General features: G+C 40.0%; 2 protein-coding genes across 4 annotated transcripts in view; one reads left to right on the top strand and one right to left on the bottom strand.

The window, feature by feature from the left end:
- The window catches only part of greb1 (growth regulating estrogen receptor binding 1), a 43,857-nt gene extending 36,492 nt beyond the window's left edge, over positions 1-7,365 (bottom strand). For both annotated transcript variants that reach the window (XM_053682656.1, XM_017476503.3), the window contains exon 1: positions 7,300-7,365. The gene's annotated coding sequence lies outside the window, so the exon portion shown is untranslated. The remainder of the gene's footprint in view (positions 1-7,299) is intronic.
- On the top strand, positions 1,485-27,268 carry LOC108270136 (uncharacterized). Of its 2 annotated transcripts, XM_017476506.3 has the most exons (29): positions 1,485-1,673; positions 3,576-3,641; positions 3,770-3,939; positions 4,441-4,588; positions 5,040-5,157; positions 5,374-5,479; positions 8,496-8,643; positions 9,074-9,191; positions 9,408-9,513; positions 10,862-11,097; positions 11,487-11,645; positions 11,771-11,897; positions 13,476-13,576; positions 13,794-13,899; positions 15,058-15,293; positions 15,740-15,898; positions 16,024-16,150; positions 17,720-17,820; positions 18,038-18,143; positions 19,495-19,730; positions 20,178-20,336; positions 20,462-20,588; positions 22,122-22,222; positions 22,638-22,743; positions 24,095-24,330; positions 24,770-24,928; positions 25,054-25,180; positions 26,651-26,724; positions 26,907-27,268. In XM_017476506.3, the coding sequence occupies exons 2-29, from the start codon at positions 3,617-3,619 to the stop codon at positions 26,983-26,985; spliced, it is 3,801 nt and encodes a 1,266-aa protein (XP_017331995.1). In that variant the 5' UTR covers positions 1,485-1,673; positions 3,576-3,616; the 3' UTR covers positions 26,986-27,268. The 2 variants fall into 2 exon arrangements, with proteins under 2 accessions (XP_017331995.1, XP_017331998.1); XM_017476509.3 differs by lacking the exon at positions 26,651-26,724 and having other exon boundaries at positions 26,907-26,995.
- Positions 27,269-27,984: the final 716 nt, after the last annotated feature.

Raw genomic sequence — 27,984 nt, 5'->3', positions numbered from 1 at the left:
TTCTATGTCAGAGAAGCAGTTCAAAAAGGCTCAAAAGGTTGACTGGAAGTGCTGCCTATGTAAATAATTTTTAATTCCTTTGACTCCCATCCACAATCTAAACATGTACATAAATAAATGAAAAGAAAACAAATAAAAATGTTTGGAATATTAAAACATTCGTGGACCATCAGTTCTTTTAATTATTTCATTAATAGGACATCTATTTTTTTGAAGAAAACCATTCAATCTAGCACAGGTCATTTTGACCCCATGTCAAAACAAATTTCCCACAAACAGTTTGCTGAAGACAAGCAGACTATGGACATGGATTACTGGAACCATGTCCTGTGGTCTGATGAGACCAAGATAAACTTATTTGGTTTCAAATGCTATTGAGCTATAAATTATGGTATATTTTGTGTATGAGCCCATGCAGTAATACAACACATAGCAATTTTTATGTGATTTAATAGTTTATTTTGTTAAATATCAAAAATCTAAAAGGTGTGCATTATAGCTGACACCTAGATGAACACTTTACAGTTGGTTCTATGACTGTAAGTCATTCCCTTCAAATGCTATTGAAGTTAGAACATGTTTAACAATGTCATATGTAACTTTAGAGACGGTCCCTTAATTTCCGCATATCTGTGAATATCAAACGTTCAACGTCAAACGAACTTTATGCCAGTGTGGAACTAATATTTGTTTATATATCAACCGTGGACTGCAAATAAAACTGCAAACAAGGTTCCAAGCTTAAGTGCCTCAAGTCTAGACTTAAACGCCTTGTGTGCTGCTTTACAGTCGGCGACTGCGCTTTTTGTAACGCTGCTAATTCACAGCAACACTGGTATGTGATGCCTGAAACTGCATAGCGGTGTGTTTGTGTTTGTTCAAGTTAGGCTCACAGTACACAAAACTAAAACCTAATAAAAAATGTTTGTTTTTTTATATCAGTAAAATTTACTTGTGCCTTAAATTTGCCAAATATGGATCATTGAGTCAATGGGGCATGCCACTTGATAATAACCCGCCGCAAAAATACTGCGCCTCTTGCACTTCTTAATAAGTACTCTCTTTACTTATTTATTGCTCGAACCAGACTCTTTCCGTTAGCAAATATTTTAACCATTATTATCTCTCTCCCCGTCTCTGTCTCTCTCTCTCTCTCTATATACACATATACACACATATACACACATATATATATATATATATATATCCATCGGTGTATATATCTTAGTTTTGAAGCTGTGATCTAAGAAGCACCATGCCATCGCAGAGGCGAAGTTCCTGGAACGTCTTATAAGAAATCGCTCCATGTAATACTTCTCTCAATGTAATACATGCCTTTCTTATATCATTGACCTTTCACACAGACACTGACTTCATAAAATTCTAATTCAAAATTATTGACTCCCTTCCATAGGGACAGCAATACATGATGACTTCATAAAATTCTAATTCTAATTCTAAATTCTTGGTGATTCCTACCAGTCAGTGGTAAAGCTGCATCGATCTTTCTCTCTGCACAATAAAAGGTCAAACTGCCTGCGTGTCAACACAGACTTCAGGGTGAAACTTTTTCAAGAGCTTTTTCTAAAAGCTTTAAAGACTCACGCAGCCCAGCCAGGAGACGCCAAATTGTCGTGGAAATTAGACAACACTTGCAGACTCGTCCTCTGAAGGTAAAAACAGGTTTATTACAGAAAGATGGTTAACACAGGATAGAATAAAGCAGGATAGAATAATGAGAGCGCTCTGAAGCTCTTGTGCTGAACCACTACTATATATATATATATATATATATATATATATATATATATATATATATATATATATATATATATATGAAACGCAGAGCAATTACTATGCTGTGAATACATCAGAACTTCAGAAACTTTTCACGGTTCAACTGAATTCATCATAATACAGACATAATGAAGGCGCTAAGGCTGTTTTTGCAGATATAAAGTATCCTGTAGTCAAGCAAGCTTATTTTAGAGTGAAATGAGAGTCGTCCTGGTCAATGGAATATTTACAATAGGTGTGAAATGGTTGTCAATGGGTCGTCATCGTAAGTGTCGCTGGGAGGATCTGATACACAGTCAGGTTTAGGATACAAGTCAGGTTGGACATCATAGGGATCGTCTTTGTCTTTGTCAACATCAGCGCTTGGTCATTAGTGATTTTAATGATCATGATTGTTGATCAGTCCTGCATATCGGCTTGGAGGAATTTTAGCCCATTACTCTGTACAGAACAGCTTCAGCTCTGGGATGTTGGTAGGTTTCCTCAATGAACTGCTTACTTCAGGTTCTTCCACAACATTTCTATTGGAAAAACTTAATGTCAGGACTTTGACTTAGCCATTCCAAAACATTAACTTTATTTTTCTTTAACCATTCTTTGGAATGACACATGTGCTTGGGGTTGGTGTCTTGCTGCATGCCTCACTTTCTCTTGAGATACAGTTCAGGGACAGATGTCCTGATATTTTCATTTAGAAATCTCTAGTATAATTCAGAATTAATTGTTCCATCAATGATGGCGAGTCGTCTTGGCCCAGATGCAGCAAAACAGACCCAAACCATGACACTACCATGTTTCACAGATAGGTTAAAACTCTTATGCTGGACTGCAGTGTTTTCCTTTCTCCAAATATAACGCTTCTCATTTAAACCAAAAATTTCTATTTTGCTCCCATCTATCCACAAAAGATTTTCCCAATAGCCTTTTGGCTTGTCCATGTGATCTTTAGCAAACTTCAGACAGGCAGACAATGTTCTTTTTGGAGAGCAGTGGCTTTGACCAATGTGAGAGAGGCCTTTAGTTGCTTAGAAATTACCCTGGGTTCCCTTGTGACCTTGTGGACTATTACACGTCTTGCTCTTGGAGTGATCTTTGTTGGTCGACCACTCCTCGGCAAGGGAACATAATTTCTTGGTTTAATATATATATATATATATATATATATATATATATATATATATATATATATATATATATATATATATATATATATATATATATTTAACATATACATAATTTCCAGTAAACAGTCTGCCTGATTGTGGATTGGTGGAGTCCAAACTCTTTAGAAATGGTTTTGTAAACTTTTCCAGCATCATCAACTTTTTTTCTGAGGTCCTCAGAAATCTCCTTTGTTTGTGCCATGATACACTTCCACAAACATGTTGTGAAGTATGATATTTTTGTCTCATTTGTTCAATTGGGACCTTTGTCTACTTTTAGGACATCATAGAAAATCCAATGATGTTTTAGGTCATAATTATACAAAAATATAGAAAATTCTACAGGATTCACAGGCTTTTAAGCACCACTGTATGTTTTTATTTATGTTTATCTGGCCTAGACATTAGCTTTAGCTCCTGCTGGAGCAGCGCTCCTCAGCTATGTCCCTTTCTCTTATAAGACGTTAAGAGAATGGGTCGTAATTAGAGTTTGTTTCACAGGCAACAGAGAGATTTGGAAATGACTTTTTGTTAGAAACTTTGCTCTTTACGTGTATCATAAAGCGATGAAATATAATCAGCAGTAGTATTTATCACTGGCTCTTTGTTTTTCAGAATCTCAGCTACACAACACGAAGACCACCCCTGTTAGTGACATGTCTGAGGGAGTAGTTGGGAGAGGTTAGTGCAACCTGTCTGCTTTTGTAATAAAAATCCTTTTAAATGTTTATTGTGAATTTTATAATTGACTTTTGACCCTAAAAATGAAAAATGGACATCTCTTTGTTCAACCTCCCACCCCCCGGCAGGAGTTTTTGGCTCCATGGTCCTTCCAAGCCGACCCGAAGTGGCAGCATGTCCTGAGCAGGATGAGTCCATAAACAAAGCCTCATGGGAGCCACCAGCTGGAATATATGGCCATTCTGTCTCTGGAAGTCATGTTGATTGTGACGACAGCCCAGAACCTGATGAGGCAACGGTGAGAATCTTTCTTGGTCAAGTAATATAAAAAATTCCACATTCACTGATTCTCAGCATTCACTCTAAGCTTGATCCCAACTGTTATTAGTATAACATGTTGCTTGATTAAAATATTTTAAGGGATTGGCTATAATTTTAGGGAGTTTTTTTGTGTGCATATTGTTGTTCACATATTTACTGCCGTTTCAGTTCTGTTTTTGTGTTGGATGCAGAGCTTGCTCAGTACTCCTAGTTGTTGCTTAATTCGAATTTAGTATTGGATACTGCATAGAATCCCAAGGCTTCCTTTCTGCTTGTCATTCAGCATTCATCAAACTAAAACATTTTGCCCCCTAACTTTCTAGGCTTGTGTTGAAGGATATTTTGCCACCCAACTGAGGGGCATCATCAGTAAAACTAAAAAAATTTCATAATGAATGAGAGGTGAAATCCTTCCAGATTACACTACTGGACTAGTCTCTTATTACTACTCCTGAGCATTTCAAACCTGTAATTACAGAAGAGGGTGAAGCTGTCCAAGATTGCAATGGATAAGATGCGCCAACATTGGCTAGAACAGCAAGAAGCCCAGCCTACACCACGAATGAGGCAGAGCCTTAGACATGTAACATCTGAAGTGACCTCAGATGAAGCAGCATCACTGCAAGGTCAGAGTTTGACTCGCTGAATGCTCCTCGTCACGCTCGCATCGACTGGCAGAAATTCTGGCGCCACCGTAATTTCCCTCCTGTTCCCAGAGTTGCAACTGAACGGTAGTGTTTTACCCTCCACTAAGCCTGAAACCCTGACAAGGGAATCACCTACCAGTCCTACAAGTGCACAAGGACCCCAAAACCCACAAAAGTGATTCAGTCCCCATCATCAGCCGAGACCTCCTACAGGCCTCCCTAGCAGACACACACTGCCATGGTGGAGAAAATTTTAAAAAATATTTCAATTGATATGATATGATATTTCCTCGAGCGTGTCATGATATTCTTTTCTGCAGTTTTTTAATTATTTTTTAATCATATTTTATGACCATCTAACTGAAATGGAAAAATTTGCTAGCATTATAAAATGCTGTGAATATTTTTTTATGAACACTTTCTGTTTTAGATGAAATCATACCCGTTACCCTAAAGAAGGATTCCAACGAGCAGGTGGAGTTGCGGCCATTCTCCAGACCGGAGCTTGCCCTCACTCAGAGCTTCAGACTGCTTAACTCGGATGACTGGTGAGTCCAGCACCTATAGAACTAGGTTACATCTCGTTCAATAAATGTGTCCGTTTCTTTAAACCGGGCTGCCTAACTCTGGTCTGAGAAGGTGTTCTGCCTAAATATGAATATGGTAAATATTAATGATATCTACCTTTTCATAACTAAACAGAGATCAGTTACTATAGCCTGCTTTTCCCAGCGTAGCAGTATAAATCCTGTCTCTACGTACAGGGAGAAAAAAATCGAGGGGCTCATGTTCCTGCGCTGTTTGGCACGGTATCACTCTGACGTGCTTAATAGTAGGCTTCATGAAGTCTGCCTTGCTGTCATTCAAGAGGTAAACCACTCTTTTATTTATTTTTTTGCTTTGTACTACTGATATTGTGCACGGGTATTTGAGTTCTCGGTTAACTGTCTGAGACGCTAGTAATCGAATGCTTAAATCAGAATTTGGGTACTTGTTACAGGCCTCAAGCATGAGAAACCTGTGAACAAATATTGTGTCCCGTTTTGTACAGGAAAATCGGACACAGGAGATGTTACTTGTGATCGCTCAGCAGGCTGTTCTCTGTCTTTATTAAACAGAATATATCTTTTCTTTTTCTTCTTCATTTAAACCACTTCGACAATAATATTACTCGGAATAGAGATGTCACGAGAACCGATACTTCAGTACCAAGTCGATACCAACATTCTTAAAACGTGACGGTACTTGTTTTTCTGCACTATCGTTGGAATCGTTTCTAATGGAGGTTGCAATTCTTCCGGGCCTGATGGGGGCAGCAAATGCGTGCAAGTGTTTTAGTCGGTCCACAAGTGGTAAAGAAGAAGAAGAACGCCTACAAGCACATGGGAAAAACTACAGAAAATTAGCTTAGCTTAACAAGTTTAGCTCCGCCCCGACTCGATGAGAGAAAAAGAGAGGAAAGCTAGTATCGGTTTCCGGTGTGCAACCGATGCTATCGTTCATTTCAAACAGAGCGAGGAAACACCTGGAATTTGGCGAAGCACCTGAAAGACGGTCCTATATTATATTTGTTTGAGGCAGCTGGCATTGTGGCCGTGAAACCAGCTAACGTTATGCTCCATGTAATGTTTGCGATAGCCAGTTATTTGTTAACGATGCTAACACATTGCAATGTTATAAACTACCTCCTAATGGGCCACCATGCATCGCCATTCAGCCCGTGTCCTGTCAGCAAAATGTAGCCTAATGTCACTAATAATTATTCAAATGTTCATGCTTTTAATAAATCTTTTTGGCCTGCCACCATATCAGTGAATTTAAACTAATGCTAGCATTCAGAGTATAAAGTGTGTGTGAGTATGTATGTGCATGTGCGTCTGTGTGTGTCTGTGTGTGTGCGCGCGTTTAGGAGTGCACCGCCACTCATTGTCAGACAGTGTTTGATAACTAAAATACCCTCTCTCTCTCTCTCTGCCAGTATCAGCCAGAGGAGGATGTCCTCCAGGAGAGTTTTTAATTTAATTATTATTTTTTTATACCACGCCGTGGTATCAACTTTGGTATCATGTATCGTGTACTTTTGGTGGTATCGGTACCGACTACTAGATTTTTGGTATCGTGACATCCCTATGCTGGAATAGCATATTTTACAAATTATATAAATGTACAAATTTGTTGTTCAGTTCAACAGAAATACTTCACCTATCCCAGTCTTAACTGGTACTATGACTCAGAGTTACTGCTATTACCAGCTCCAAAATCATATACATGAAGTAGCTTTAATACTGTTAAGCCTACTTGTTTCACACTTTTACTACATTTTCAAATACAAAAACAATACAGAGGCCTACCTTATACAAAATACCTCTGTCTCTTTAACCTTACCAACACATTACAACTATATATACACAACTATTGAAATAGCTGTACTTTATAAACTTTAGCTTTATCAAATACAGAGAAAGGTGCACATGTCCAGGAGCAATGACCATAAACAAAAAAATGTCAACGTCGGAAGGCTGCCATGTCGCTTACACTTTTTACATGGGAGCTAGCTACACTTCAATTCAACGTCTCTCAACCGAATAAACCACTGTTTTACACATAAAACGTTGTCAGAACAACATAATTAAGGCTTTAAAAGTCCTAAGAAATGTATGTATTGTAGCAAAATATCACACACTACTAACCTGTTTTGTACAGGAAAATCAGACACAGGAGATGTTACTTGTGATCGCTCAGCAGGCTGTTCTCTGTCTGAGAAACGGAAGCATCGCGCAACACTACTAGCGCTCACATAAATGAACACTCCCCCTTGTGGCATAATCAAGCAATTGCGCCCTCAACAATACTACTCAAATCCATTGCAAAAATACATTCAAATTGTTCATTTTATACAGGCCAATACACAAAACAACTTAACAATTGTGACTATACATTTGTAGGCGTCACATATTTGTTTATGCTGTGCGTCCAAATGAAGATAAGCTGCCGCTGGCAATGTTTTGATGCAGAGGATAAGCTGCAGTGTAGGATAAGATGTTCAAGGAGCTTAAATGGTCTCTGAAAAGCGTTTTTTTTAACTGGTCTAATAAAATATTGGCTATTAGTCCACTTGTAAATATTTATTCAGAGGTGGGTAGTAATGTGCTACGTTTACTTGAGTAACTTTTAGAAAATAAAATCGACTTTTAAGAGTAGGTTTAACTGGCCGTACTTATACTCTTACTCAAGTTCATTTTTAATCACAGGAATGTACTTTTACTTCACTATGTCTGGTGGCGTTCCTCCGTTACTGTTAAATGTTAATGAACGTATGTAGTTTTAATAATTAGTTTATATCACGTGTAATGAGGTCGCGATACGCTGCAGTGGTCTGATATGAAAATAAAGACTTTTGGGAAAATGTTTGTTTTTTGGGTTGTGTGTGTGAGATTTTGTGTTGAAAATGACAGGTTGTGTGTTATTATACCCAACACAGGACTGGGATACGCTGCTTCGTCTTGAACCCAGGTTTTATATCGTATAAATAGAACAGACCGACTTTCAAGGCGAGGCGTGATTTACAGTTCTCCATGTGGTCCGAGATTCAGGATGCAGAGCTTGCTTAATACTCCTCTTAATTCGAATTTAGTATTGGATACTGCGTAGAATCCCAAGTTTTCCTTTCTGCTTGTCATTCAGCATTCATCAAACCAAAACATTTTGAATGCCCTCTAAGTTTCTAGGCTTGTGTTGAAGGATATTTTGCCACCCAATTGAGGGGCATCATCAGTAAAACTAAAAAAATTTAATAATGAATGAGAGGTGAAATCCTTCCAGATTACACTGCAAGTCCAGTAGTCTCTTATTACTACTCCTGAGCATTTCAAACCTGTAATTACAGAAGAGGGCGAAGCTGTCCAAGATTGCAATGGATAAGATGCGCCAACATTGGTTAGAACAGCGAGAAGCCCAGCCTACACCGCGAATGAGGCAGAGCCTTAGACATGTAACATCTGAAGTGACCTCAGATGAAGCAGCATCACTGCAAGGTCAGAGTTTGACTCGCTGAATGCTCCTCGTCACGCTCGCATCGACTGGCAGAAATTCTGGCGTCACCGTAATTTTCCTCCTGTTCCCAGAGTTGCAACTGAACGGTAGTGTTTTACCCTCCACTAAGCCTGAAACCCTGACAAGGGAATCACCTGCCAGTCCTACAAGTGCACAAGGACCCCAAAACCCACAAAAGTGATTCAGTCCCCATCATCAGCCGAGACCTCCTACAGGCCTCCCTAGCAGACACACACTGCCATGGCGGAGAAAATTTTAAAAAATATTTCCTCGATAATGTCATGATATTCTTTTCTGCAGTTTTTAAATGATTTTTAAATCATATTTTATGACCATCTAACTGAAATGGAAACATTTGCTAGCATTATAAAATGCTGTGAATATTTTTTTTATGAACACTTTCTGTTTTAGATGAAATCATACCCGTTACCCTAAAGAAGGATTCCAACGAGCAGGTGGAGTTGCGGCCATTCTCCAGACCGGAGCTTGCCCTTACTCAGAGCTTCAGACTGCTTAACTCGGATGACTGGTGAGTCCAGCACCTATAGAACTAGGTTACTTCTCGTTCAATAAATGTGTCCGTTTCTTTAAACCGGGCTGCCTAACTCTGGTCTGAGAAGGTGTTCTGCCTAAATATGAATATGGTAAGTATTAATGATATCTACCTTTTCATAACTAAACAGAGATCAGTTACTATAGCCTGCTTTTCCCAGCGTAGCAGTATAAATCCTGTCTCTACGTACAGGGAGAAAAAAATCAAGGGGCTCATGTTCCTGCGCTGTTTGGCACGGTATCACTCTGACGTGCTTAATAGTAGACTTCATGAAGTCTGCCTTGCTGTCATTCAAGAGGTAAGCCACTCTTTTATTTATTTTTTTGCTTTCTGCTTTGTACTACTAATATTGTGTACGGGTATTTGAGTTCCCGGTTAACTGTCTGAGATGCTAGTAATCGAATGCTTAAATCAGAATTTGGGTATTCGTTTATGCCGTGTGTCCAAATGAAGGAAAGCTGCCTCCGGCAATGTTTTGATGCAGAGGATAAGCTGCAGTGTAGGATAAGATGTTCAAGGAGCTTAAAAGGTCTCTGAAAAGCATTTTTTTTCACTGGTCTAATAAATATTGGCTATTAGTCCACTTGTAAATATTTATTCAGAGGTGGGTAGTAATGTGCTACGTTTACTTGAGTAACTTTTATAAAATAAAATCGACTTTTAAGAGTAGGTTTAACTGGTCGTACTTATACCCTTACTCAAGTTCATTTTTAATCACAGGAATGTACTTTTACTTCACTATGTCCGGTGGCGTTCCTCCATTACTGTTAAATGTTAATGAATGTATGTAGTTTTAATAATTAGTTTATATCACGTGTAATGAGGTCGCGATACACTGCAGTGGTCTGATATGAAAATAAAGACTGTTGGGAAAATGTTTGATTTTTTGGGTTGTGTGTGTGAGATTTTGTGTTGAAAATGACAGGTTGTGTGTTATTATACCCAACACAGGACTGGGATACGCTGCTTCGTCTTGAACCCAGGTTTTATATCATATAAACAGAACAGACCGACTTTCAAGGAGAGGCGTGACTTATAGTTCTCCATGTGGTCCGAGATTCAGGATTTTCCCTTCGTGTTAATCAGATCTGAAGTAACTAGTAACCTGCTACTTGAGTCTTCTCATCGGATACTTTATTACTCTTACTCAAGTCATTAGTAACATTTATCGTTACTCGAGTGATTATTTTTATAAATAGTTTTACTTTTACTTGAGTGAACATTTTTGGCTACTCTACCCACCTCTGCATTCATTGCCACTGTGATTATAACATATATACAGTGTGTTAATGAAATGATTTTTCACTCTGCGGCAGCTTATGAGCTGTTTTAGAAGAATTGCGCAAATAACCCGGTGTCATTGTGTTCTGACCAAAGAAAGACTTTTTTTTCTTTTTGTGTGCATTCCAACCATGGTCAAGGCTCTGCCTGTTATTTGCGCCACTGAAAGCTTTACGAAAATATTGATTCCAGGGCAGAGAATGTTGTGTTTTTGTCGAAAACAAAAGACATTAACACAACATAAAACTTTACAGCGCCTGTATACGTTTAATTCCGGAGTCAATTGGATCCAGGTTATATTGGTGTTCGTATGATTTGGGGCAGTCTGCATGGTATAAACCCTCGATGCGCCTTCTGTGCTGCAGGTTGGTAACCAGCGCTCCGGAGTGTCCCGCATCGCCATGGTGACTTTAGGAGAGCTATACTCTGGCCTGCAGAAGGGAATGGACCAGGAGCTGGAAGCAACAGCCAAAGTTCTGTTACACAAAACAGGAAAGATCAATGCGTTCATTAGGCAGCTCGCAGATGCCGCGCTGGGCAGCATGGTGCAGAACTGCACACCTACACGCAGCATGAACGCCCTGCTTGCTGGAGGACTCGGGTAAGTTTCGCCAAGCTGTTGAAATACTAATCTCTGGCAGTGACAAAGACATGAACTGTAGGCTGATTGGCATCTCCAAATTGTCCAGTGTGTGTGAGATTGTGCCCTGCGATGGGCTGGCACCCCTTCCCTTCCAGGGTGTCCCCCGACTTGTGCCCCGAGTTCCCTGGGACAGGCTCCAGGCTCCCCTGCGACCCTGGGTAGAGTAAGCAGTACTGAAAATGGATGGGTGTATGGATGGAAAAGTGTCGTGGCAGTCAACCAGAGAAAAATGGAAAACCCTACTCGCTTTTCTTGCGAAATCCAATTTTTCATTCATGACTGTACGTTAACATTCTTTTGTGAATTTTTTCAATTTCCTTCTCTTTTCTGGTTTCTGTTCCCAACAGTCACTTGAACGCAGCCGTAAGGAGGTGCACCGCTCAGCACTTGACTACTCTGGTCGAGAAGATCGGCACCGGGCGCTTATTGTCTGGTACGAAAAATCTCACGGACCGAATCTTACCCGCTGTCTCCAAGCTGGCGCAAGACTCTTCACCTGAAACCAGGTTAGCGCTGTCTTTACGACATTTACATTTGTCCCGCTCTCATATTCCACTAGTGATTTAGTCTAAAAGCTTGAAGTGTTTCAAGATTAACCGACGATATTTTTCTGGTCCCTTATTTTTCTCAGATATTTTGGCCGGCAAATGCTGCTGTTCTTGTCTTCTCACCGAGACTTCGATAAGATGGTGGAAAAGTACATTCCTCCAAAAGACCTGGCAACCGTCAGGGACACCGTCGTCACTCTGAAGACCAAGGTGTCTGTTCGGAACATCCGTTCGTCTAAGTGCACGATGATGGTCAACAGTAGTATGCTAAAACAATGCTAAAAGTATCAAACCTTTTAACATTAGATTAGATTAGATTAGATTAGCTATAGACATAATTTACTGTATTGGAAAGTTCTGTGGCTTATTTAGTTATTTACAGGTGTAATCATACTTCAAAAAAAAAAAAAAGGCTGAAGCTGTTGTCCAGAGGTGACACACAGCGATCATCAATGAAACTGGAACTATAATGTAGGGAAAATGTTATTTTAGTATGTCCTGCACTGCAATTAGACACAAGAACATGCACCAGCATAAAATACATATTTCACAACTATAAAAAAATACAATATAAGCATGCATGAATATTGAATATGGTATGTATTTGCATACTATACATAAGATAGACGATAGTAGCACACACTTGTATCTGGAGGATATCTAGTATATGAATGCAGTTATTAAAACAGGTTTTTTGCCTTCATTGATCTAATTTGGTTAGTATTTCTACATACATAATCTAATTTTAGATACCGTATGTATACAGTAAGTATAATGAACCCTGTCCATTAATGTGAAGTGACCACCAGTGATCACTGCTGACCAGATATTATTTCACCAGTGGACCATTTTCAGCACAGCGGTGACATTGACATGGCAGTGGTATTTCAGTGGGTTTTGCATTAGTGTAAATGGATCAGTTCATTCCAGCACCCGGGTGCAAGCACAGAGAAGACTCTTGATGCATGACTTGCTTCTGTCTGGGATGGTGGGTTAAAGCTGTGCTAGAGGCTCGAAGGGAACACTGTGTCTTCAGGTACAGGGACTGGTTTGTTTTTGGCTATGTAGTCAAGTATCAATGTTTTAAATCTGATGTGGATAGGTACAGGAAGCCAAGAGGGAATACGGCAATGTAAGAGAACTCAGGGACGTTGAAAACAAGATGTGTAGCTGCATTCTGGATCAGTGGTTGCAGTGGTGAGTATGTGAGTATAGGAATGAGTTTGCAGTAGTCCAATTCTGAGATGTCAAGAAGGTGACTGAATAATCACCTGAAAGGTCTCCATGCAGAGAATTTCCCATATCCTCCTGATGTTATATAAAGGAGAACCCTGACTGACTGAAATTTGTGCAACGCTGCTGGGTCTAATACAATTATTCCAGCTTCACACACACACACTACCATGTCAGTACCATGTACCACTACAGTGCAGAGAATGGTCCACCATCCAAGTAATATCTGGTGGTGATACTATGGTCACCCTTTGCCACTTAATACCAGGGTAGAAGGTGGCTGACAAACTGTGCATAGCAACAAATTAACTTGTCAGTAAACAATAAAAGTACACATATGTACCTGATAAAATGGATAAATTAAGGTATTGTAGCGAATAGGTGTGCATCATACCTGACACCTAGTTGAACACTTTACTGTTGGTTTTGTAACTGTACGTTTTATGACTGTACGTCATTCTCTTCAAATGCTATTGAGCTTTAAATTATGGTATATTTTGTGTATATGCCCATTCGGTAGTGAAATTCATATCTAATTTACATATGATTTAATAGTTTATAAAGAAGGATCCCAACGAGCAGGTGGAGTTGCGGCCATTCTCCAGACCGGAGCTTGCCCTTACTCAGAGCTTCAGACTGCTTAACTCGGATGACTGGTGAGTCCAGCACCTATAGAACTAGGTTACATCTCGTTCAATAAATGTGTCCGTTTCTTTAAAACCGGGCTGCCTAACTCTGGTCTGAGAAGGTGTTCTGCCTAAATATGAATATGGTAAATATTAATGATATCTACCTTTTCATAACTAAACAGAGATCAGTTACTATAGCCTGCTTTTCCCAGCGTAGCAGTATAAATCCTGTCTCTACGTACAGGGAGAAAAAAATCGAGGGGCTCATGTTCCTGCGCTGTTTGGCACGGTATCACTCTGACGTGCTTAATAGTAGACTTCATGAAGTCTGCCTTGCTCTCGTTCAAGAGGTAAACCACTCTTTTATTTATTTTTTTGCTTTCTGCTTTGTACTACTAATATTGTGTACGGGTATTTGAGTTCCCGGTTAACTGTCTGAGATGCTAGTAAACGAATGCTTAAATCAGAATTTGGGTATTCGTTTATGCCGTGTGTCCAAATGAAGATAAGCTGCCTCTGGCAATGTTTTGATGCAGAGGGTAAGCTGCAGTATAGGATAAGATGTTCAAGGAGCTTAAAAGGTCTCGGAAAAGCGTTTTTTTCACTGGTCTAATAAAATATTGGCTATTAGTCCACTTGTAAATATTTATTCAGAGGTGGGTAGTAATGTGCTACGTTTACTTGAGTAACTTTTATAAAATAAAATCGACTTTTAAGAGTAGGTTGTTGGGAAAATGTTTTTTTTTTTTAAGGTTGTGTGTGTGAGATATTGTGTTGAAAATGACAGGTTGTGTGTTATTATACCCAACACAGGACTGGGATATGCTGCTTCGTCTTGAACCCAGGTTTTATACCGTATAAACAGAACAGACCGACTTTCAAGGAGAGGCGTGACTTATAGTTCTCCATGTGGTCCGAGATTCAGGATTTTCCCTTCGTGTTAATCAGATCTGAAGTAACTAGTAACCTGCTACTTGAGTCTTCTCATCGGATACTTTATTACTCTTACTCAAGTCATTAGTAACATTTATCGTTACTCGAGTGATTATTTTTTATAAATAGTTTTACTTTTACTTGAGTGAACATTTTTGGCTACTCTACCCACCTCTGCAATCATTGCCCCTGTGATTATATCATATATAAAGTGTGTTAATGAAATGATTTTTCACTCTACGGCAGTTCATGAGCTGTTTTAGAAGAATTGCGCAAATAACCCGGTGTCATTGTGTTCTGACCAAAGAAGAACTTTTTTCTTTTTGTGTGCGTTCCAACCATGGTCAAGACTCTGTCCTGTTATTTGCGCCAGTGAAAGCTTTACAAAAATATTGCTTCTAGTTCAGAGAATGTTGTGTTTTTGTCGAAAACAAAAGACATTAACACAACATAAAACTTTACAGCGCCTGTATACGTTTAATTCCGGAGTCAGTTGGATCCAGGTTATGTTGGGGTTCAAATGACTTGGGGGAGTCTGCGTGGTATAAACCCTGGATGCGCCTTCTGTGCTGCAGGTTCGTAACCAGCGCTCTGGAGTGTCCCGCATCGCCATGGTGACTTTAGGAGAGCTATACTCTGGCCTGCAGAAGGGAATGGACCAGGAGCTGGAAGCAACAGCCAAAGTTCTGTTACACAAAACAGGAAAGATCAATGCGTTCATTAGGCAGCTCGCAGATGCCGCGCTGGGCAGCATGGTGCAGAACTGCACACCTACACGCAGCATGAACGCCCTGCTTGCTGGAGGACTCGGGTACGTTTCGCCAAGCTGTTGAAATACTAATCTCTGGCTGTAATCAGGACTGGTTTATATTCTTCCGGGGTTCCTGTGGGTACTCTGGTTTCCTCCCCAGTACAAAGACATGCACTGTAGGCTGATTGGTATCTCCAAATTGTCCAGTGTGTGTGATTGTGCCCTGCGATGGGCTGGCACCCCTTCCCTTCCAGGGTGTCCCCCGACTTGTGCCCCGAGTTCCCTGGGACAGGCTCCAGGCTCCCCTGCGACCCTGGGTAGAGTAAGCAGTACTGAAAATGGATGGGTGTATGGATGGAAAAGTGTCGTGGCAGTCAACCAGAGAAAAATGGAAAACCCTACTCGCTTTTCTTGTGAAAACCAATTTTTCATTCATGACTGTACGTTAACATTCTTTTGTGAATTTTTTCAATTTCTTTCACTTTTCTGGTTTCTGTTCCCAACAGTCACTTGAACGCAGCCGTAAGGAGGTGCACCGCTCAGCACTTGACTACTCTGGTCGAGAAGATCGGCACCGGGCGCTTATTGTCTGGTACGAAAAATCTCACGGACCGAATCTTACCCGCTGTCTCCAAGCTGGCGCAAGACTCTTCACCTGAAACCAGGTTAGCGCTGTCTTTACGACATTTACATTTGTCCCGCTCTCATATTCCACTAGTGATTTAGTCTAAAAGCTTGAAGTGTTTCAAGATTAACCGACGATATTTTTCTGGTCCGTTATTTCTCTCAGATATTTTGGCCGGCAAATGCTGCTGTTCTTGTCTTCTCACCGAGACTTTGATAAAATGGTGGAAAAGTACATTCCTCCAAAAGACCTGGCAACTGTCAGGGACACCGTCGTCACTCTGAAGACCAAGGTGTCTGTTCGGAACATCCGTTCGTCTAAGTGCACGATGATAGTTCACAGTAGTATGCTAAAACAATGCTAAATGTATCAGACCTTTTAACATTAGATTAGATTAGCTTAGCTATAGACATAATTTACTGTATTGGAAAGTTCTGTGGCTTATTTAGTTATTTACAGGTGTAATCATACTTCAAAAAAAAAAAAAGGCTGAAGCTTTGTCCAGAGGAGACACACAGCGATCATCAATGAAACTGGAACTATAATGTAGGGAAAATGTTATTTTAGTATGTCCTGCACTGCAATTAGACACAAGAACATGCACCAGCATAAAATACATATTTCACAACTATAAAAAAATACAATATAAGCATGCATGAATATTGAATATGGTATGTATTTGCATACTATACATAAGATAGACGGTAGTAGCACACACTTGTATCTGGAGGATATCTAGTATATGAATGCAGTTATTAAAACAGGTTTTTTGCCTTCATTTATCTAATTTGGTTAGTATTTCCACATACATAATCTAATTTTAGATACCGTATATATACAGTAAGTATAATGAACCCTGTCCATTAAAATGAAGTGACCACCAGTGACCACTGCTGACCAGATATTATTTCACCAGTGGACCATTTTCAGCACAGCGGTGACATTGACATGGCAGTGGTATTTCAGTGGGTTTTGCATTAGTGTAAATGGATCAGTTCATTCCAGCACCCGGGTGCAAGCACAGAGAAGACTCTTGATGCATGACTTGCTTCTGTCTGGGATGGTGGGTTAAAGCTGTGCTAGAGGCTCGAAGGGAACGCTGTGTCTTCAGGTACAGGGACTGGTTTGTTTTTGGCTATGTAGTCAAGTATCAATGTTTTAAATCTGATGTGGATAGGTACAGGAAGCCAAGAGGGAATACGGCAATGTAAGAGAACTCAGGGACGTTGAAAACAAGATGTGTAGCTGCATTCTGGATCAGTGGTTGCAGTGGTGAGTATGTGAGTATAGGAATGAGTTTGCAGTAGTCCAATTCTGAGATGTCGAGAAGGTGACTGAATAATCACCTGAAAGGTCTCCATGCAGAGAATTTCCCATATCCTCCTGATGTTATATAAAGGAGAACCCTGACTTATTGAACTTTGTGCAATGCTGCTGGGTCTAATACAATTATTCCAGCTTCACACACACACTACCATGTCAGTACCATGCACCACTGCAGTGCAGAGAATGGTCCACCATCCAAGTAATATCTGGTGGTGATACTATGGTCACCCTTTGCCACTTAATACCAGGGTAGAAGGTGGCTGACAAACTGTGCATAGCAACAAATTAACTTGTCAGTAAACAATAAAAGTATACATATGTACCTGATAAAATGGATAAATTAAGGTATTGTAGCGAATAGGTGTGCATCATACCTGACACCTAGTTGAACACTTTACTGTTGGTTTTGTAACTGTACGTTTTATGACTGTACATCATTCTCTTCAAATGCTATTGAGCTTTAAATTATGGTATATTTTGTGTATATGCCCATTCGGTAGTGAAATTCATATCTAATTTACATATGATTTAATAGTTTATAAAGAAGGATCCCAACGAGCAGGTGGAGTTGCGGCCATTCTCCAGACCGGAGCTTGCCCTCACTCAGAGCTTCAGACTGCTTAACTCGGATGACTGGTGAGTCCAGCACCTATAGAACTAGGTTACATCTCGTTCAATAAATGTGTCTGTTTCTTTAAAACCGGGCTGCCTAACTCTGGTCTGAGAAGGTGTTCTGCCTAAATATGAATATGGTAAGTATTAATGATATCTACCTTTTCATAACTAAACAGAGATCAGTTACTATAGCCTGCTTTTCCCAGCGTAGCAGTATAAATCCTGTCTCTACGTACAGGGAGAAAAAAATCGAGGGGCTCATGTTCCTGCGCCGTTTGGCACGGTATCACTCTGACGTGCTTAATAGTAGACTTCATGAAGTCTGCCTTGCTGTCATTCAAGAGGTAAGCCACTCTTTTATTTTTATTTTTTTGCTTTCTGCTTTGTACTACTAATATTGTGTACGGGTATTTGAGTTCCCGGTTAACTGTCTGAGACGCTAGTAAACGAATGCTTAAATCAGAATTTGGGTATTCGTTTATGCCGTGTGTCCAAATGAAGGAAAGCTGCCTCTGGCAATGTTTTGATGCAGAGGATAAGCTGCAGTGTAGGATAAGATGTTCAAGGAGCTTAAAAGGTCTCTGAAAAGCGTTTTTTTTTCACTGGTCTAATAAAATATTGGCTATTAGTCCACTTGTAAATATTTATTCAGAGGTGGGTAGTAATGTGCTACGTTTATTTGAGTAACTTTTAGAAAATAAAATCGACTTTTAAGAGTAGGTTTAACTGGTCGTACTTATACCCTTACTCAAGTTCATTTTTAATCACAGGAATGTACTTTTACTTCACTATGTCCGGTGGCGTTCCTCCGTTACTGTTAAATGTTAATGAATGTATGTAGTTTTAATAATCACTTTATATCACGTATAATGAGGTCGCGATACGCTGCAGTGGTCTGATATGAAAATAAAGACTGTTGGGAAAATGTTTTTTTTTGGGCTGTGTGTGTGAGATTTTGTGTTGAAAATGACAGGTTGTGTGTTATTATACCCAACACAGGACTGGGATACGCTGCTTCGTCTTGAACCCAGGTTTTATATCGTATAAACAGAACAGACCGACTTTCAAGGAGAGGCGTGACTTATAGTTCTCCATGTGGTCCGAGATTCAGGATTTTCCCTTCGTGTTAATCAGATCTGAAGTAACTAGTAACCTGCTACTTGAGTCTTCTCATCGGATACTTTATTACTCTTACTCAAGTCATTAGTAACATTTATCGTTACTTGAGTGATTATTTTTTATAAATAGTTTTACTTTTACTTGAGTGAACATTTTTGGCTACTCTACCCACCTCTGCAGTCATTGCCACTGTGATTATAACATATATACAGTGTGTTAATGAAATGATTTTTCACTCTGCGGCAGCTTATGAGCTGTTTTAGAAGAATTGCGCAAATAACCCGGTGTCATTGTGTTCTGACCAAAGAAAGACTTTTTTTCTTTTTGTGTGCGTTCCAACCATGGTCAAGACTCTGTCCTGTTATTTGCGCCAGTGAAAGCTTTACGAAAATATTGCTTCTAGGGCAGAGAATGTTGTGTTTTTGTCGAAAACAAAAGACATTAACACAACATAAAACTTTACAGCGCCTGTATACGTTTAATTCCGGAGTCAATTGGATCCAGGTTATATTGGTGTTCATATGATTTGGGGCAGTCTGCGTGGTATAAACCCTGGATGCGCCTTCTGTGCTGCAGGTTCGTAACCAGCGCTCTGGAGTGTCCCGCATCGCCATGGTGACTTTAGGAGAGCTATACTCTGGCCTGCAGAAGGGAATGGACCAGGAGCTGGAAGCAACAGCCAAAGTTCTGTTACACAAAACAGGAAAGATCAATGCGTTCATTAGGCAGCTCGCAGATGCCGCGCTGGGCAGCATGGTGCAGAACTGCACACCTACACGCAGCATGAACGCCCTGCTTGCTGGAGGACTCGGGTAAGTTTCGCCAAGCTGTTGAAATACTAATCTCTGGCTGTAATCAGGACTGGTTTATATTCTTCCGGGTTTCCTGTGGGTACTCTGGTTTCCTCCCCCAGTACAAAGACATGCACTGTAGGCTGATTGGTATCTCCAAATTGTCCAGTGTGTGTGATTGTGCCCTGCGATGGGTTGGCACCCCTTCCCTTCCAGGGTGTTCCCCGACTTGTGCCCCGAGTTCCCTGGGACAGGCTCCAGGCTCCCCTGCGACCCTGGGTAGAGTAAGCAGTACTGAAAATGGATGGATGTATGGATGGAAAAGTGTCGTGGCAGTCAACCAGAGAAAAATGGAAAACCCTACTCGCTTTTCTTGCAAAATCCAATTTTTCATTCATGACTGTACGTTAACATTCTTTTGTGAATTTTTTCAATTTCCTTCTCTTTTCTGGTTTCTGTTCCCAACAGTCACTTGAATCCAGGCGTAAGAAGGTGCACCGCTCAGCACTTGACTAGTCTGGTCGAGAAGATCGGCACCGGGCGCTTATTGTCTGGTACGAAAAATCTCACGGACCGAATCTTACCCGCTGTCTCCAAGCTGGCGCAAGACTCTTCACCTGAAACCAGGTTAGCGCTGTCTTTACGACATTTACATTTGTCCCGCTCTCATATTCCACTAGTGATTTAGTCTAAAAGCTTGAAGTGTTTCAAGATTAACCGACGATATTTTTCTGGTCCGTTATTTCTCTCAGATATTTTGGCCGGCAAATGCTGCTGTTCTTGTCTTCTCACCGAGACTTTGATAAAATGTTGGAAAAGTACATTCCTCCAAAAGACCTGGCAACCGTCAGGGACACCGTCGTCACTCTGAAGACTAAGGTGTCTGTTCAGAACATCAGTTCGTCTAAGTGCACGATGAAAATACACAGTAGTATGCTAAAACAATGCGAAAAGTATCAAACATTTTAACGTTAGATTAGATTAGCTATAGACATAATTTACTGTTTGGAAAGTTCTGTGGCTTATTTAGTTATTTACAGGTGTAATCATACTTCAAAAAAAAAAAAAGGCTGAAGCTGTTGTCCAGAGGAGACACACAGCGATCATCAATGAAACTGGAACTATAATGTAGGGAAAATGTTATTTTAGTATGTCCTGCACTGCAATTAGACACAAGAACATGCACCAGCATAAAATACATATTTCACAACAATAAAAAATACAATACAAGCATGTATTCCTATTACATATGGTATGTATTTGCATACTATACATAAGATAGACGATAGTGCACGCACTTGTATCTGGGGGATATCTAGTATATGAATGCAGTTATTAAAAGTTTTTTTTGCCTTCATTGATCTAATTTGGTTAGTATTTCTACATACATAATCTAATTTTAGATACCGTATATATACAGTAAGTATAATGAACCCTGTCCATTAGTGTGAAGTGACCACCAGTGACCACTGCTGACCAGATATTATTTCACCAGTGGACCATTTTCAGCACAGCGGTGACATTGACATGGCAGTGGTATTTCAGTGGGTTTTGCATTAGTGTAAATGGATCAGTTCATTCCAGCACCCGGGTGCAAGCACAGAGAAGACTCTTGATGCATGACTTGCTTCTGTCTGGGATGGTGGGTTAAAGCTGTGCTAGAGTCTCGAAGGGAACGCTGTGTCTTCAGGTACAGGGACTGGTTTGTTTTTGGCTATGTAGTCAAGTATCAATGTTTTAAATCTGATGTGGATAGGTACAGGAAGCCAAGAGGGAATACGGCAATGTAAGAGAACTCAGGGACGTTGAAAACAAGATGTGTAGCTGCATTCTGGATCAGTGGTTACAGTGGTGAGTATGTGAGTATAGGAATGAGTTAGTCCAGTTCCAAGATGTCGAGAAGGTGACTGAATAATCACCTGAAAGGTCTCCATGCAGAGAATTTCCCAGATCCCCCTGATGTTATATAAAGCAGAACCCTGAATTATTGAAATTTGTGCAACGCTGCTGGGTCTAATACAATTATTCCAGCTTCACACACACACTACCATGTCAGTACCATGTACCACTGCAGTGCAGAGAATGGTCCACCATCCAAGTAATATCTGGTGGTGATACTATGGTCACCCTTTGCCACTTAATACCAGGGTAGAAGGTGGCTGACAAACTGTGCATAGCAACAAATTAACTTGTCAGTAAGCAACAAAAGTACATATATGTACCTGATAAAATGGATAAATTAAGGTATTAATTGTAGCGAATAGGTGTGCATCATACCTAGTTTTGTGACTGTATGTTTTGTGACTGTACATTATTCTCTTCAAATGCTATTGAGCTTTAAATTATGGTATATTTTGTGTATATGCCCATTCGGTAGTGAAATTCATATCTAATTTACATATGATTTAATAGTTTATAAAGAAGGATCCCAACGAGCAGGTGGAGTTGCGGCCATTCTCCAGACCGGAGCTTGCCCTCACTCAGAGCTTCAGACTGCTTAACTCGGATGACTGGTGAGTCCAGCACCTATAGAACTAGGTTATATCTCGTTCAATAAATGTGTCCGTTTCTTTAAAACCGGGCTGCCTAACTCTGGTCTGAGAAGGTGTTCTGTCAAATATGAATATAGTAAATATTAATGATATCTACCTTTTCATAACTAAACAGAGATCAGTTACTCAAGGTTTCTTCCTCTTAAAACATCTTAGGGAGTTTTTCCTTTCCACCGTCGCCACTCAGTGGCTTGCTCAGTTGGGATAAATTCACACCTTTAATATCTGTATACCATGTTGATATTTCTGTAAAGCTGCTTTGAGACAATGTCTATTGTAAAAAGCGCTATACAAATAAAATTGAATTGAATTGAATTGAAGTTACTATAGATTGCTTTTCCCAGCGTAGCAGTATAAATCCTGTCTCTATGTACAGGGAGAAAAAAATCGAGGGGCTCATGTTCCTGCGCTGTTTGGCACGGTATCACTCTGACGTGCTTAATAGTAGACTTCATGAAGTCTGCCTTGCTCTCGTTCAAGAGGTAAGCCACTCTTTTATTTATTTTTTTGCTTTCTGCTTTGTACTACTAATATTGTGTACGGGTATTTGAGTTCCCGGTTAACTGTCTGAGATGCTAGTAAACGAATGCTTAAATCAGAATTTGGGTATTCGTTTATGCCGTGTGTCCAAATGAAGGAAAGCTGCCTCTGGCAATGTTTTGATGCAGAGGGTAAGCTGCAGTGTAGGATAAGATGTTCAAGGAGCTTAAAAGGTCTCTGAAAAGCATTTTTTTTCACTGGTCTAATAAATATTGGCTATTAGTCCACTTGTAAATATTTATTCAGAGGTGGGTAGTAATGTGCTACGTTTACTTGAGTAACTTTTAGAAAATAAAATCGACTTTTAAGAGTAGGTTTAACTGGTCGTACTTATACCCTTACTCAAGTTCATTTTTAATCACAGGAATGTACTTTTACTTCACTATGTCCGGTGGCGTTCCTCCGTTACTGTTAAATGTTAATGAATGTATGTAGTTTTAATAATCACTTTATATCACGTGTAATGAGGTCGCGATACGCTGCAGTGGTCTGATATGAAAATAAAGACTGTTGGGAAAATGTTTGTTTTTTTTTGGGTTGTGTGTGTGAGATTTTGTGTTGAAAATGACAGGTTGTGTGTTATTATACCCAACACAGGACTGGGATACGCTGCTTCATCTTGAACCCAGGTTTTATAACGTATAAACAGAACAGACCGACTTTCAAGGAGAGGCGTGACTTACAGTTCTCCATGTGGTCCGAGATTCAGGATTTTCCCTTCGTGTTAATCAGATCTGAAGTAACTAGTAACCTGCTACTTGAGTCTTCTCATCGGATACTTTATTACTCTTACTCAAGTCATTATTAACATTTATCGTTACTCGAGTGATTATTTTTTATAAATAGTTTTACTTTTACTTGAGTGAACATTTTTGGCTACTCTACCCACCTCTGCATTCATTGCCACTGTGATTATATCATATATAAAGTGTGTTAATGAAATGATTTTTCACTCTACGGCAGTTCATGAGCTGTTTTAGAAGAATTGCGCAAATAACCCGGTGTCATTGTGTTCTGACCAAAGAAGAACTTTTTTCTTTTTGTGTGCGTTCCAACCATGGTCAAGACTCTGTCCTGTTATTTGCGCCAGTGAAAGCTTTACGAAAATATTGCTTCTAGGGCAGAGAATGTTGTGTTTTTGTCGAAAACAAAAGACAATTAACACAACATAAAACTTTACAGCGCCTGTATACGTTTAATTCCGGAGTCAATTGGATCCAGGTTATATTGGTGTTCGTATGATTTGGGGCAGTCTGCGTGGTATAAACCCTGGATGCGCCTTCTGTGCTGCAGGTTCGTAACCAGCGCTCCAGAGTGTCCCGCATCGCCATGGTGACTTTAGGAGAGCTATACTCTGGCCTGCAGAAGGGAATGGACCAGGAGCTGGAAGCAACAGCCAAAGTTCTGTTACACAAAACAGGAAAGATCAATGCGTTCATTAGGCACCACGCAGATGCCGCGCTGGGCAGCATGGTGCAGAACTGCACACCTACACGCAGCATGAACGCCCTGCTTGCTGGAGGACTCGGGTAAGTTTCGCCAAGCTGTTGAAATACTAATCTCTGGCTGTAATCAGGATTGGTTTATATTCTTCCGGGTTTCCTGTGGGTACTCTGGTTTCCTTCCCCCAGTACAAAGACATGCACTGTAGGCTGATTGGTATCTCCAAATTGTCCAGTGTGTGTGATTGTGCCCTGCGATGGGCTGGCACCCTTCCCCTTCCAGGGTGTCCCCCGACTTGTGCCCCGAGTTCCCTGGGACAGGCTCCAGGCTCCCCTGCGACCCTGGGTAGAGTAAGCAGTACTGAAAATGGATGGATGTATGGATGGAAAAGTGTCGTGGGCAACCAGAGAAAAATGGAAAACCCTACTCGCTTTTCTTGTGAAATCCAATTTTTCATTCATGACTGTATTTTGAATTATGAATTTTTTCAATTTCTTGCACTTTTCTGGTTTCTGTTCCCAACAGTCACTTGAACGCAGCCGTAAGGAAGTACACCGCTCAGCACTTGACTACTCTGGTCGAGAAGATCGGCACCGGGCAGTTATTGTCTGACGCAAAAGATCTCACGGACCGAATCTTACCCGCTGTCTCCAAGCTGGCGCAAGACTCTTCACCTGAAACCAGGTTAGCGCTGTCTTTACGACATTTACATTTGTCCTGCTCTCATATTCCACTAGTGATTTAGTCTAAAATCTTAAAGTGTGTCAAGATTAACCGACGATATTTTTCTGGTCCGTAATTTCTCTCAGATATTTTGGCCGGCAAATGCTGCTGCTCTTGTCTTCTCACCGAGACTTTGATAAGATGGTGGAAAAGTACATTCCTCCAAAAGACCTGGCAACCGTCAGGGACACCGTCGTCACTCTGAAGACCAAGGTGTCTGTTCAGAACATCAGTTCATCTAAGTGCACGATGATAGTCCACAGTAGTATGCTAAAACAATGCTAAAAGTATCAAACCTTTTAATGTTAGATTAGATTAGTTTAGCTATAGACATAATTTACTGTATTGGAAAGTTCTGTGGCTTATTTAGTTATTTAGAGGTGTATACAGTAAGTATAATGAACCCTGTCCATTAGTGTGAAGTGACCACCAGTGATCACTGCTGACCAGATATTATTACACCAGTGGACCATTTTCAGCACAGCGGTGACATTGACATGGCAGTGGTATTTCAGTGGGTTTTGCATTAGTGTAAATGGATCAGTTCATTCCAGCACCTGGGTGCAAGCACAGAGAAGACTCTTGATGCATGACTTGCTTCTATCTGGGATGGTGGGTTAAAGCTGTGCTAGAGGCTCGAAGGGAACACTGTGTCTTCAGGTACAGGGACTGGTTTGTTTTTGGCTATGTAGTCAAGTATCAGTGTTTTAAATCTGATATGGATAGGTACAGGAAGCCAAGAGGGAATACGGCGATGTAAGAGAACTCAGGGACGTTGAAAACAAGATGTGTAGCTGCATTCTGGATCAGTGGTTGCAGTGGTGAGTAAGTGAGTATAGGAATGAGTTAGACCAATTCCGAGATGTCGAGAAGGTGACTGAATAATCACCTGAAAGGTCTCTATGCAGAGAATTTCCCAGATCCTCCTGATGTTATATAAAGGAGAACCCTGACTTATTGAACTTTGTGCAATGCTGCTGGGTCTAATACAATTATTCCAGCTTCACACACACACTACCATGTCAGTACCATGTACCACTGCAATGCAGAGAATGGTCCACCATCCAAGTAATATCTGGTGGTGATACTATGGTCACTCTTTGCCACTTAATACCAGGGTAGAAGGTGGCTGACAAACTGTGCATAGCAAAAAATTAACTTGTCAGTAAACAATAAAAGTACATACATGTACCCGATAAAAGGGATAAATTAAGGTATTAATTGTAGCGAAAAGGTGTGCATCATACCTGACACCTAGTCGAACACTTTACTGTTGGTTTTGTGACTGTACGTTTTGTGACTGTACGTCATTCTCTTCAAATGCTATTGAGCTTTAAATTATGGTATATTTTGTGTATATGCCCATTCGGTAGTGAAATTCATATCTAATTTACATATGATTTAATAGTTTATTTTAATAAATATCAAAAATCTAAAAGGTGTACGTCATGCCTGACACCTAGATGAACACTTTCCTTTCAAATGCTATTTGAAACTCAATGCTCAATCAAAACCACTGATTTAGACTATGGTATAAAATATAGATTTTTATCACAGAAAAAACACAGATTTTGTAACATAAGTAGTAGTATTAAGTAGTAAACATATGGTAATGCTATTTACAGTATGTACCATTTACCAACAGAGCTAACATGTTATGTTTTTTATGCTGCATGTTTTCAGTATTCAAGAGGGGACATTACTGCTCATTATGTGCTGCCTCAAAACCCCCGGGGGGTGGTGCAAAAACATTTTGGGTGGGTAATGTAGCAATGATTATAACATTTTTATGGGCATACCATTTTGTTTACATGTGTGTTGTGTGTGTGTGTGTGTGTGTGTGTGTGTAAGAGATTGAGTGAATGAGAGGGAGAGAGAGTGAGAGAGAAACTAATTGATTACTGAGCAACTTGATAAGTTTACTATTCTCTTTTTTCAGATTGATTGTCACTGAGGTGGTTTCATGTGGCATGCCTTTCTATGTCAGAGAAGCAGTTCAAAAAGGCTCAAAAGGTTGACTGGAAGTGCTGCCTATGTAAATAATTTTGAATTCCTTTGGCTCCCATCCACAATCTAAACATGTACATAAATAAATGAAAAGAAAACAAATAAAAATGTTTGAAATATTAAAACATTCATGGACCATCAGTTCTTTTAATTATTTCATTAATAGGACATCTATTTTTTTTTAAGAAAACCATTCAATCTAGCACAGGTCATTTTGACCCCATGTCAAAACAAATTTCCCGCAAACAGTTTGCTGAAGACAAGCAGACTATGGACATGGATTACTGGAACCATGTCCTGTGGTCTGATGAGACAAAGATAAACTTATTTGGTTCAGATGGTTTCAAGTGTGTGTGGCGGCAACCAGGTGAGGAGTTTGATCTGCAGGAGAGTTTTCTATGAGCGGAGGATGAACTTTAAACGTTAATATCGCAGTCGATCATGTTCATGTAATCGTAGGCAGTCAAAATCGTAATTGCAATCGATATTCGATTAATTGTGCAGCCCTAGGTGTACTCACTTTTGTGAGATACTGTATATATGTATTTTAAACTCAATGAAACCTGAACATCAAGAAAAACCAACATGTGTGTTTCTATTCATGCTGTACATACTGTGAGTAACTCGACTTTCCTGTCATTGTGGAAATTTAAAATCAATATTAAGTGAAAATAAAATAGCTTTGGCCAAGCTGCTTAGTTACTTGAGGCAAATGGTTAAGCTACTGTCAAGCTAATGAGGGAAATAAGTTAAGCTAGTTACTTAGCTATTTTATCTAGCTATTCCCTAAAACTGAGAAACACTACATTCTCAAATAAATATATTTAACAGAACTTCTGTCTGTTTGAAGCACCTGTCCTCGAACACCTTTCCTGTCCTCTGTCCAAACGGTTTGCAGCCATTTTGACAAATTTTCATTCACTGGATTGGAGTTGAAAATGTAGACAGCTAGGGTGGACCACTTTGCCTTTCCTTTTCCATCGCCACATCTAGCAAATGCCTTAGCTATT

Source organism: Ictalurus punctatus, chromosome 9 (genome assembly GCF_001660625.3).
Source record: "Ictalurus punctatus breed USDA103 chromosome 9, Coco_2.0, whole genome shotgun sequence".
Taxonomy (NCBI): Eukaryota; Metazoa; Chordata; class Actinopteri; order Siluriformes; family Ictaluridae; genus Ictalurus; species Ictalurus punctatus.
This window is presented reverse-complemented; position numbering and strand designations above follow the sequence as displayed.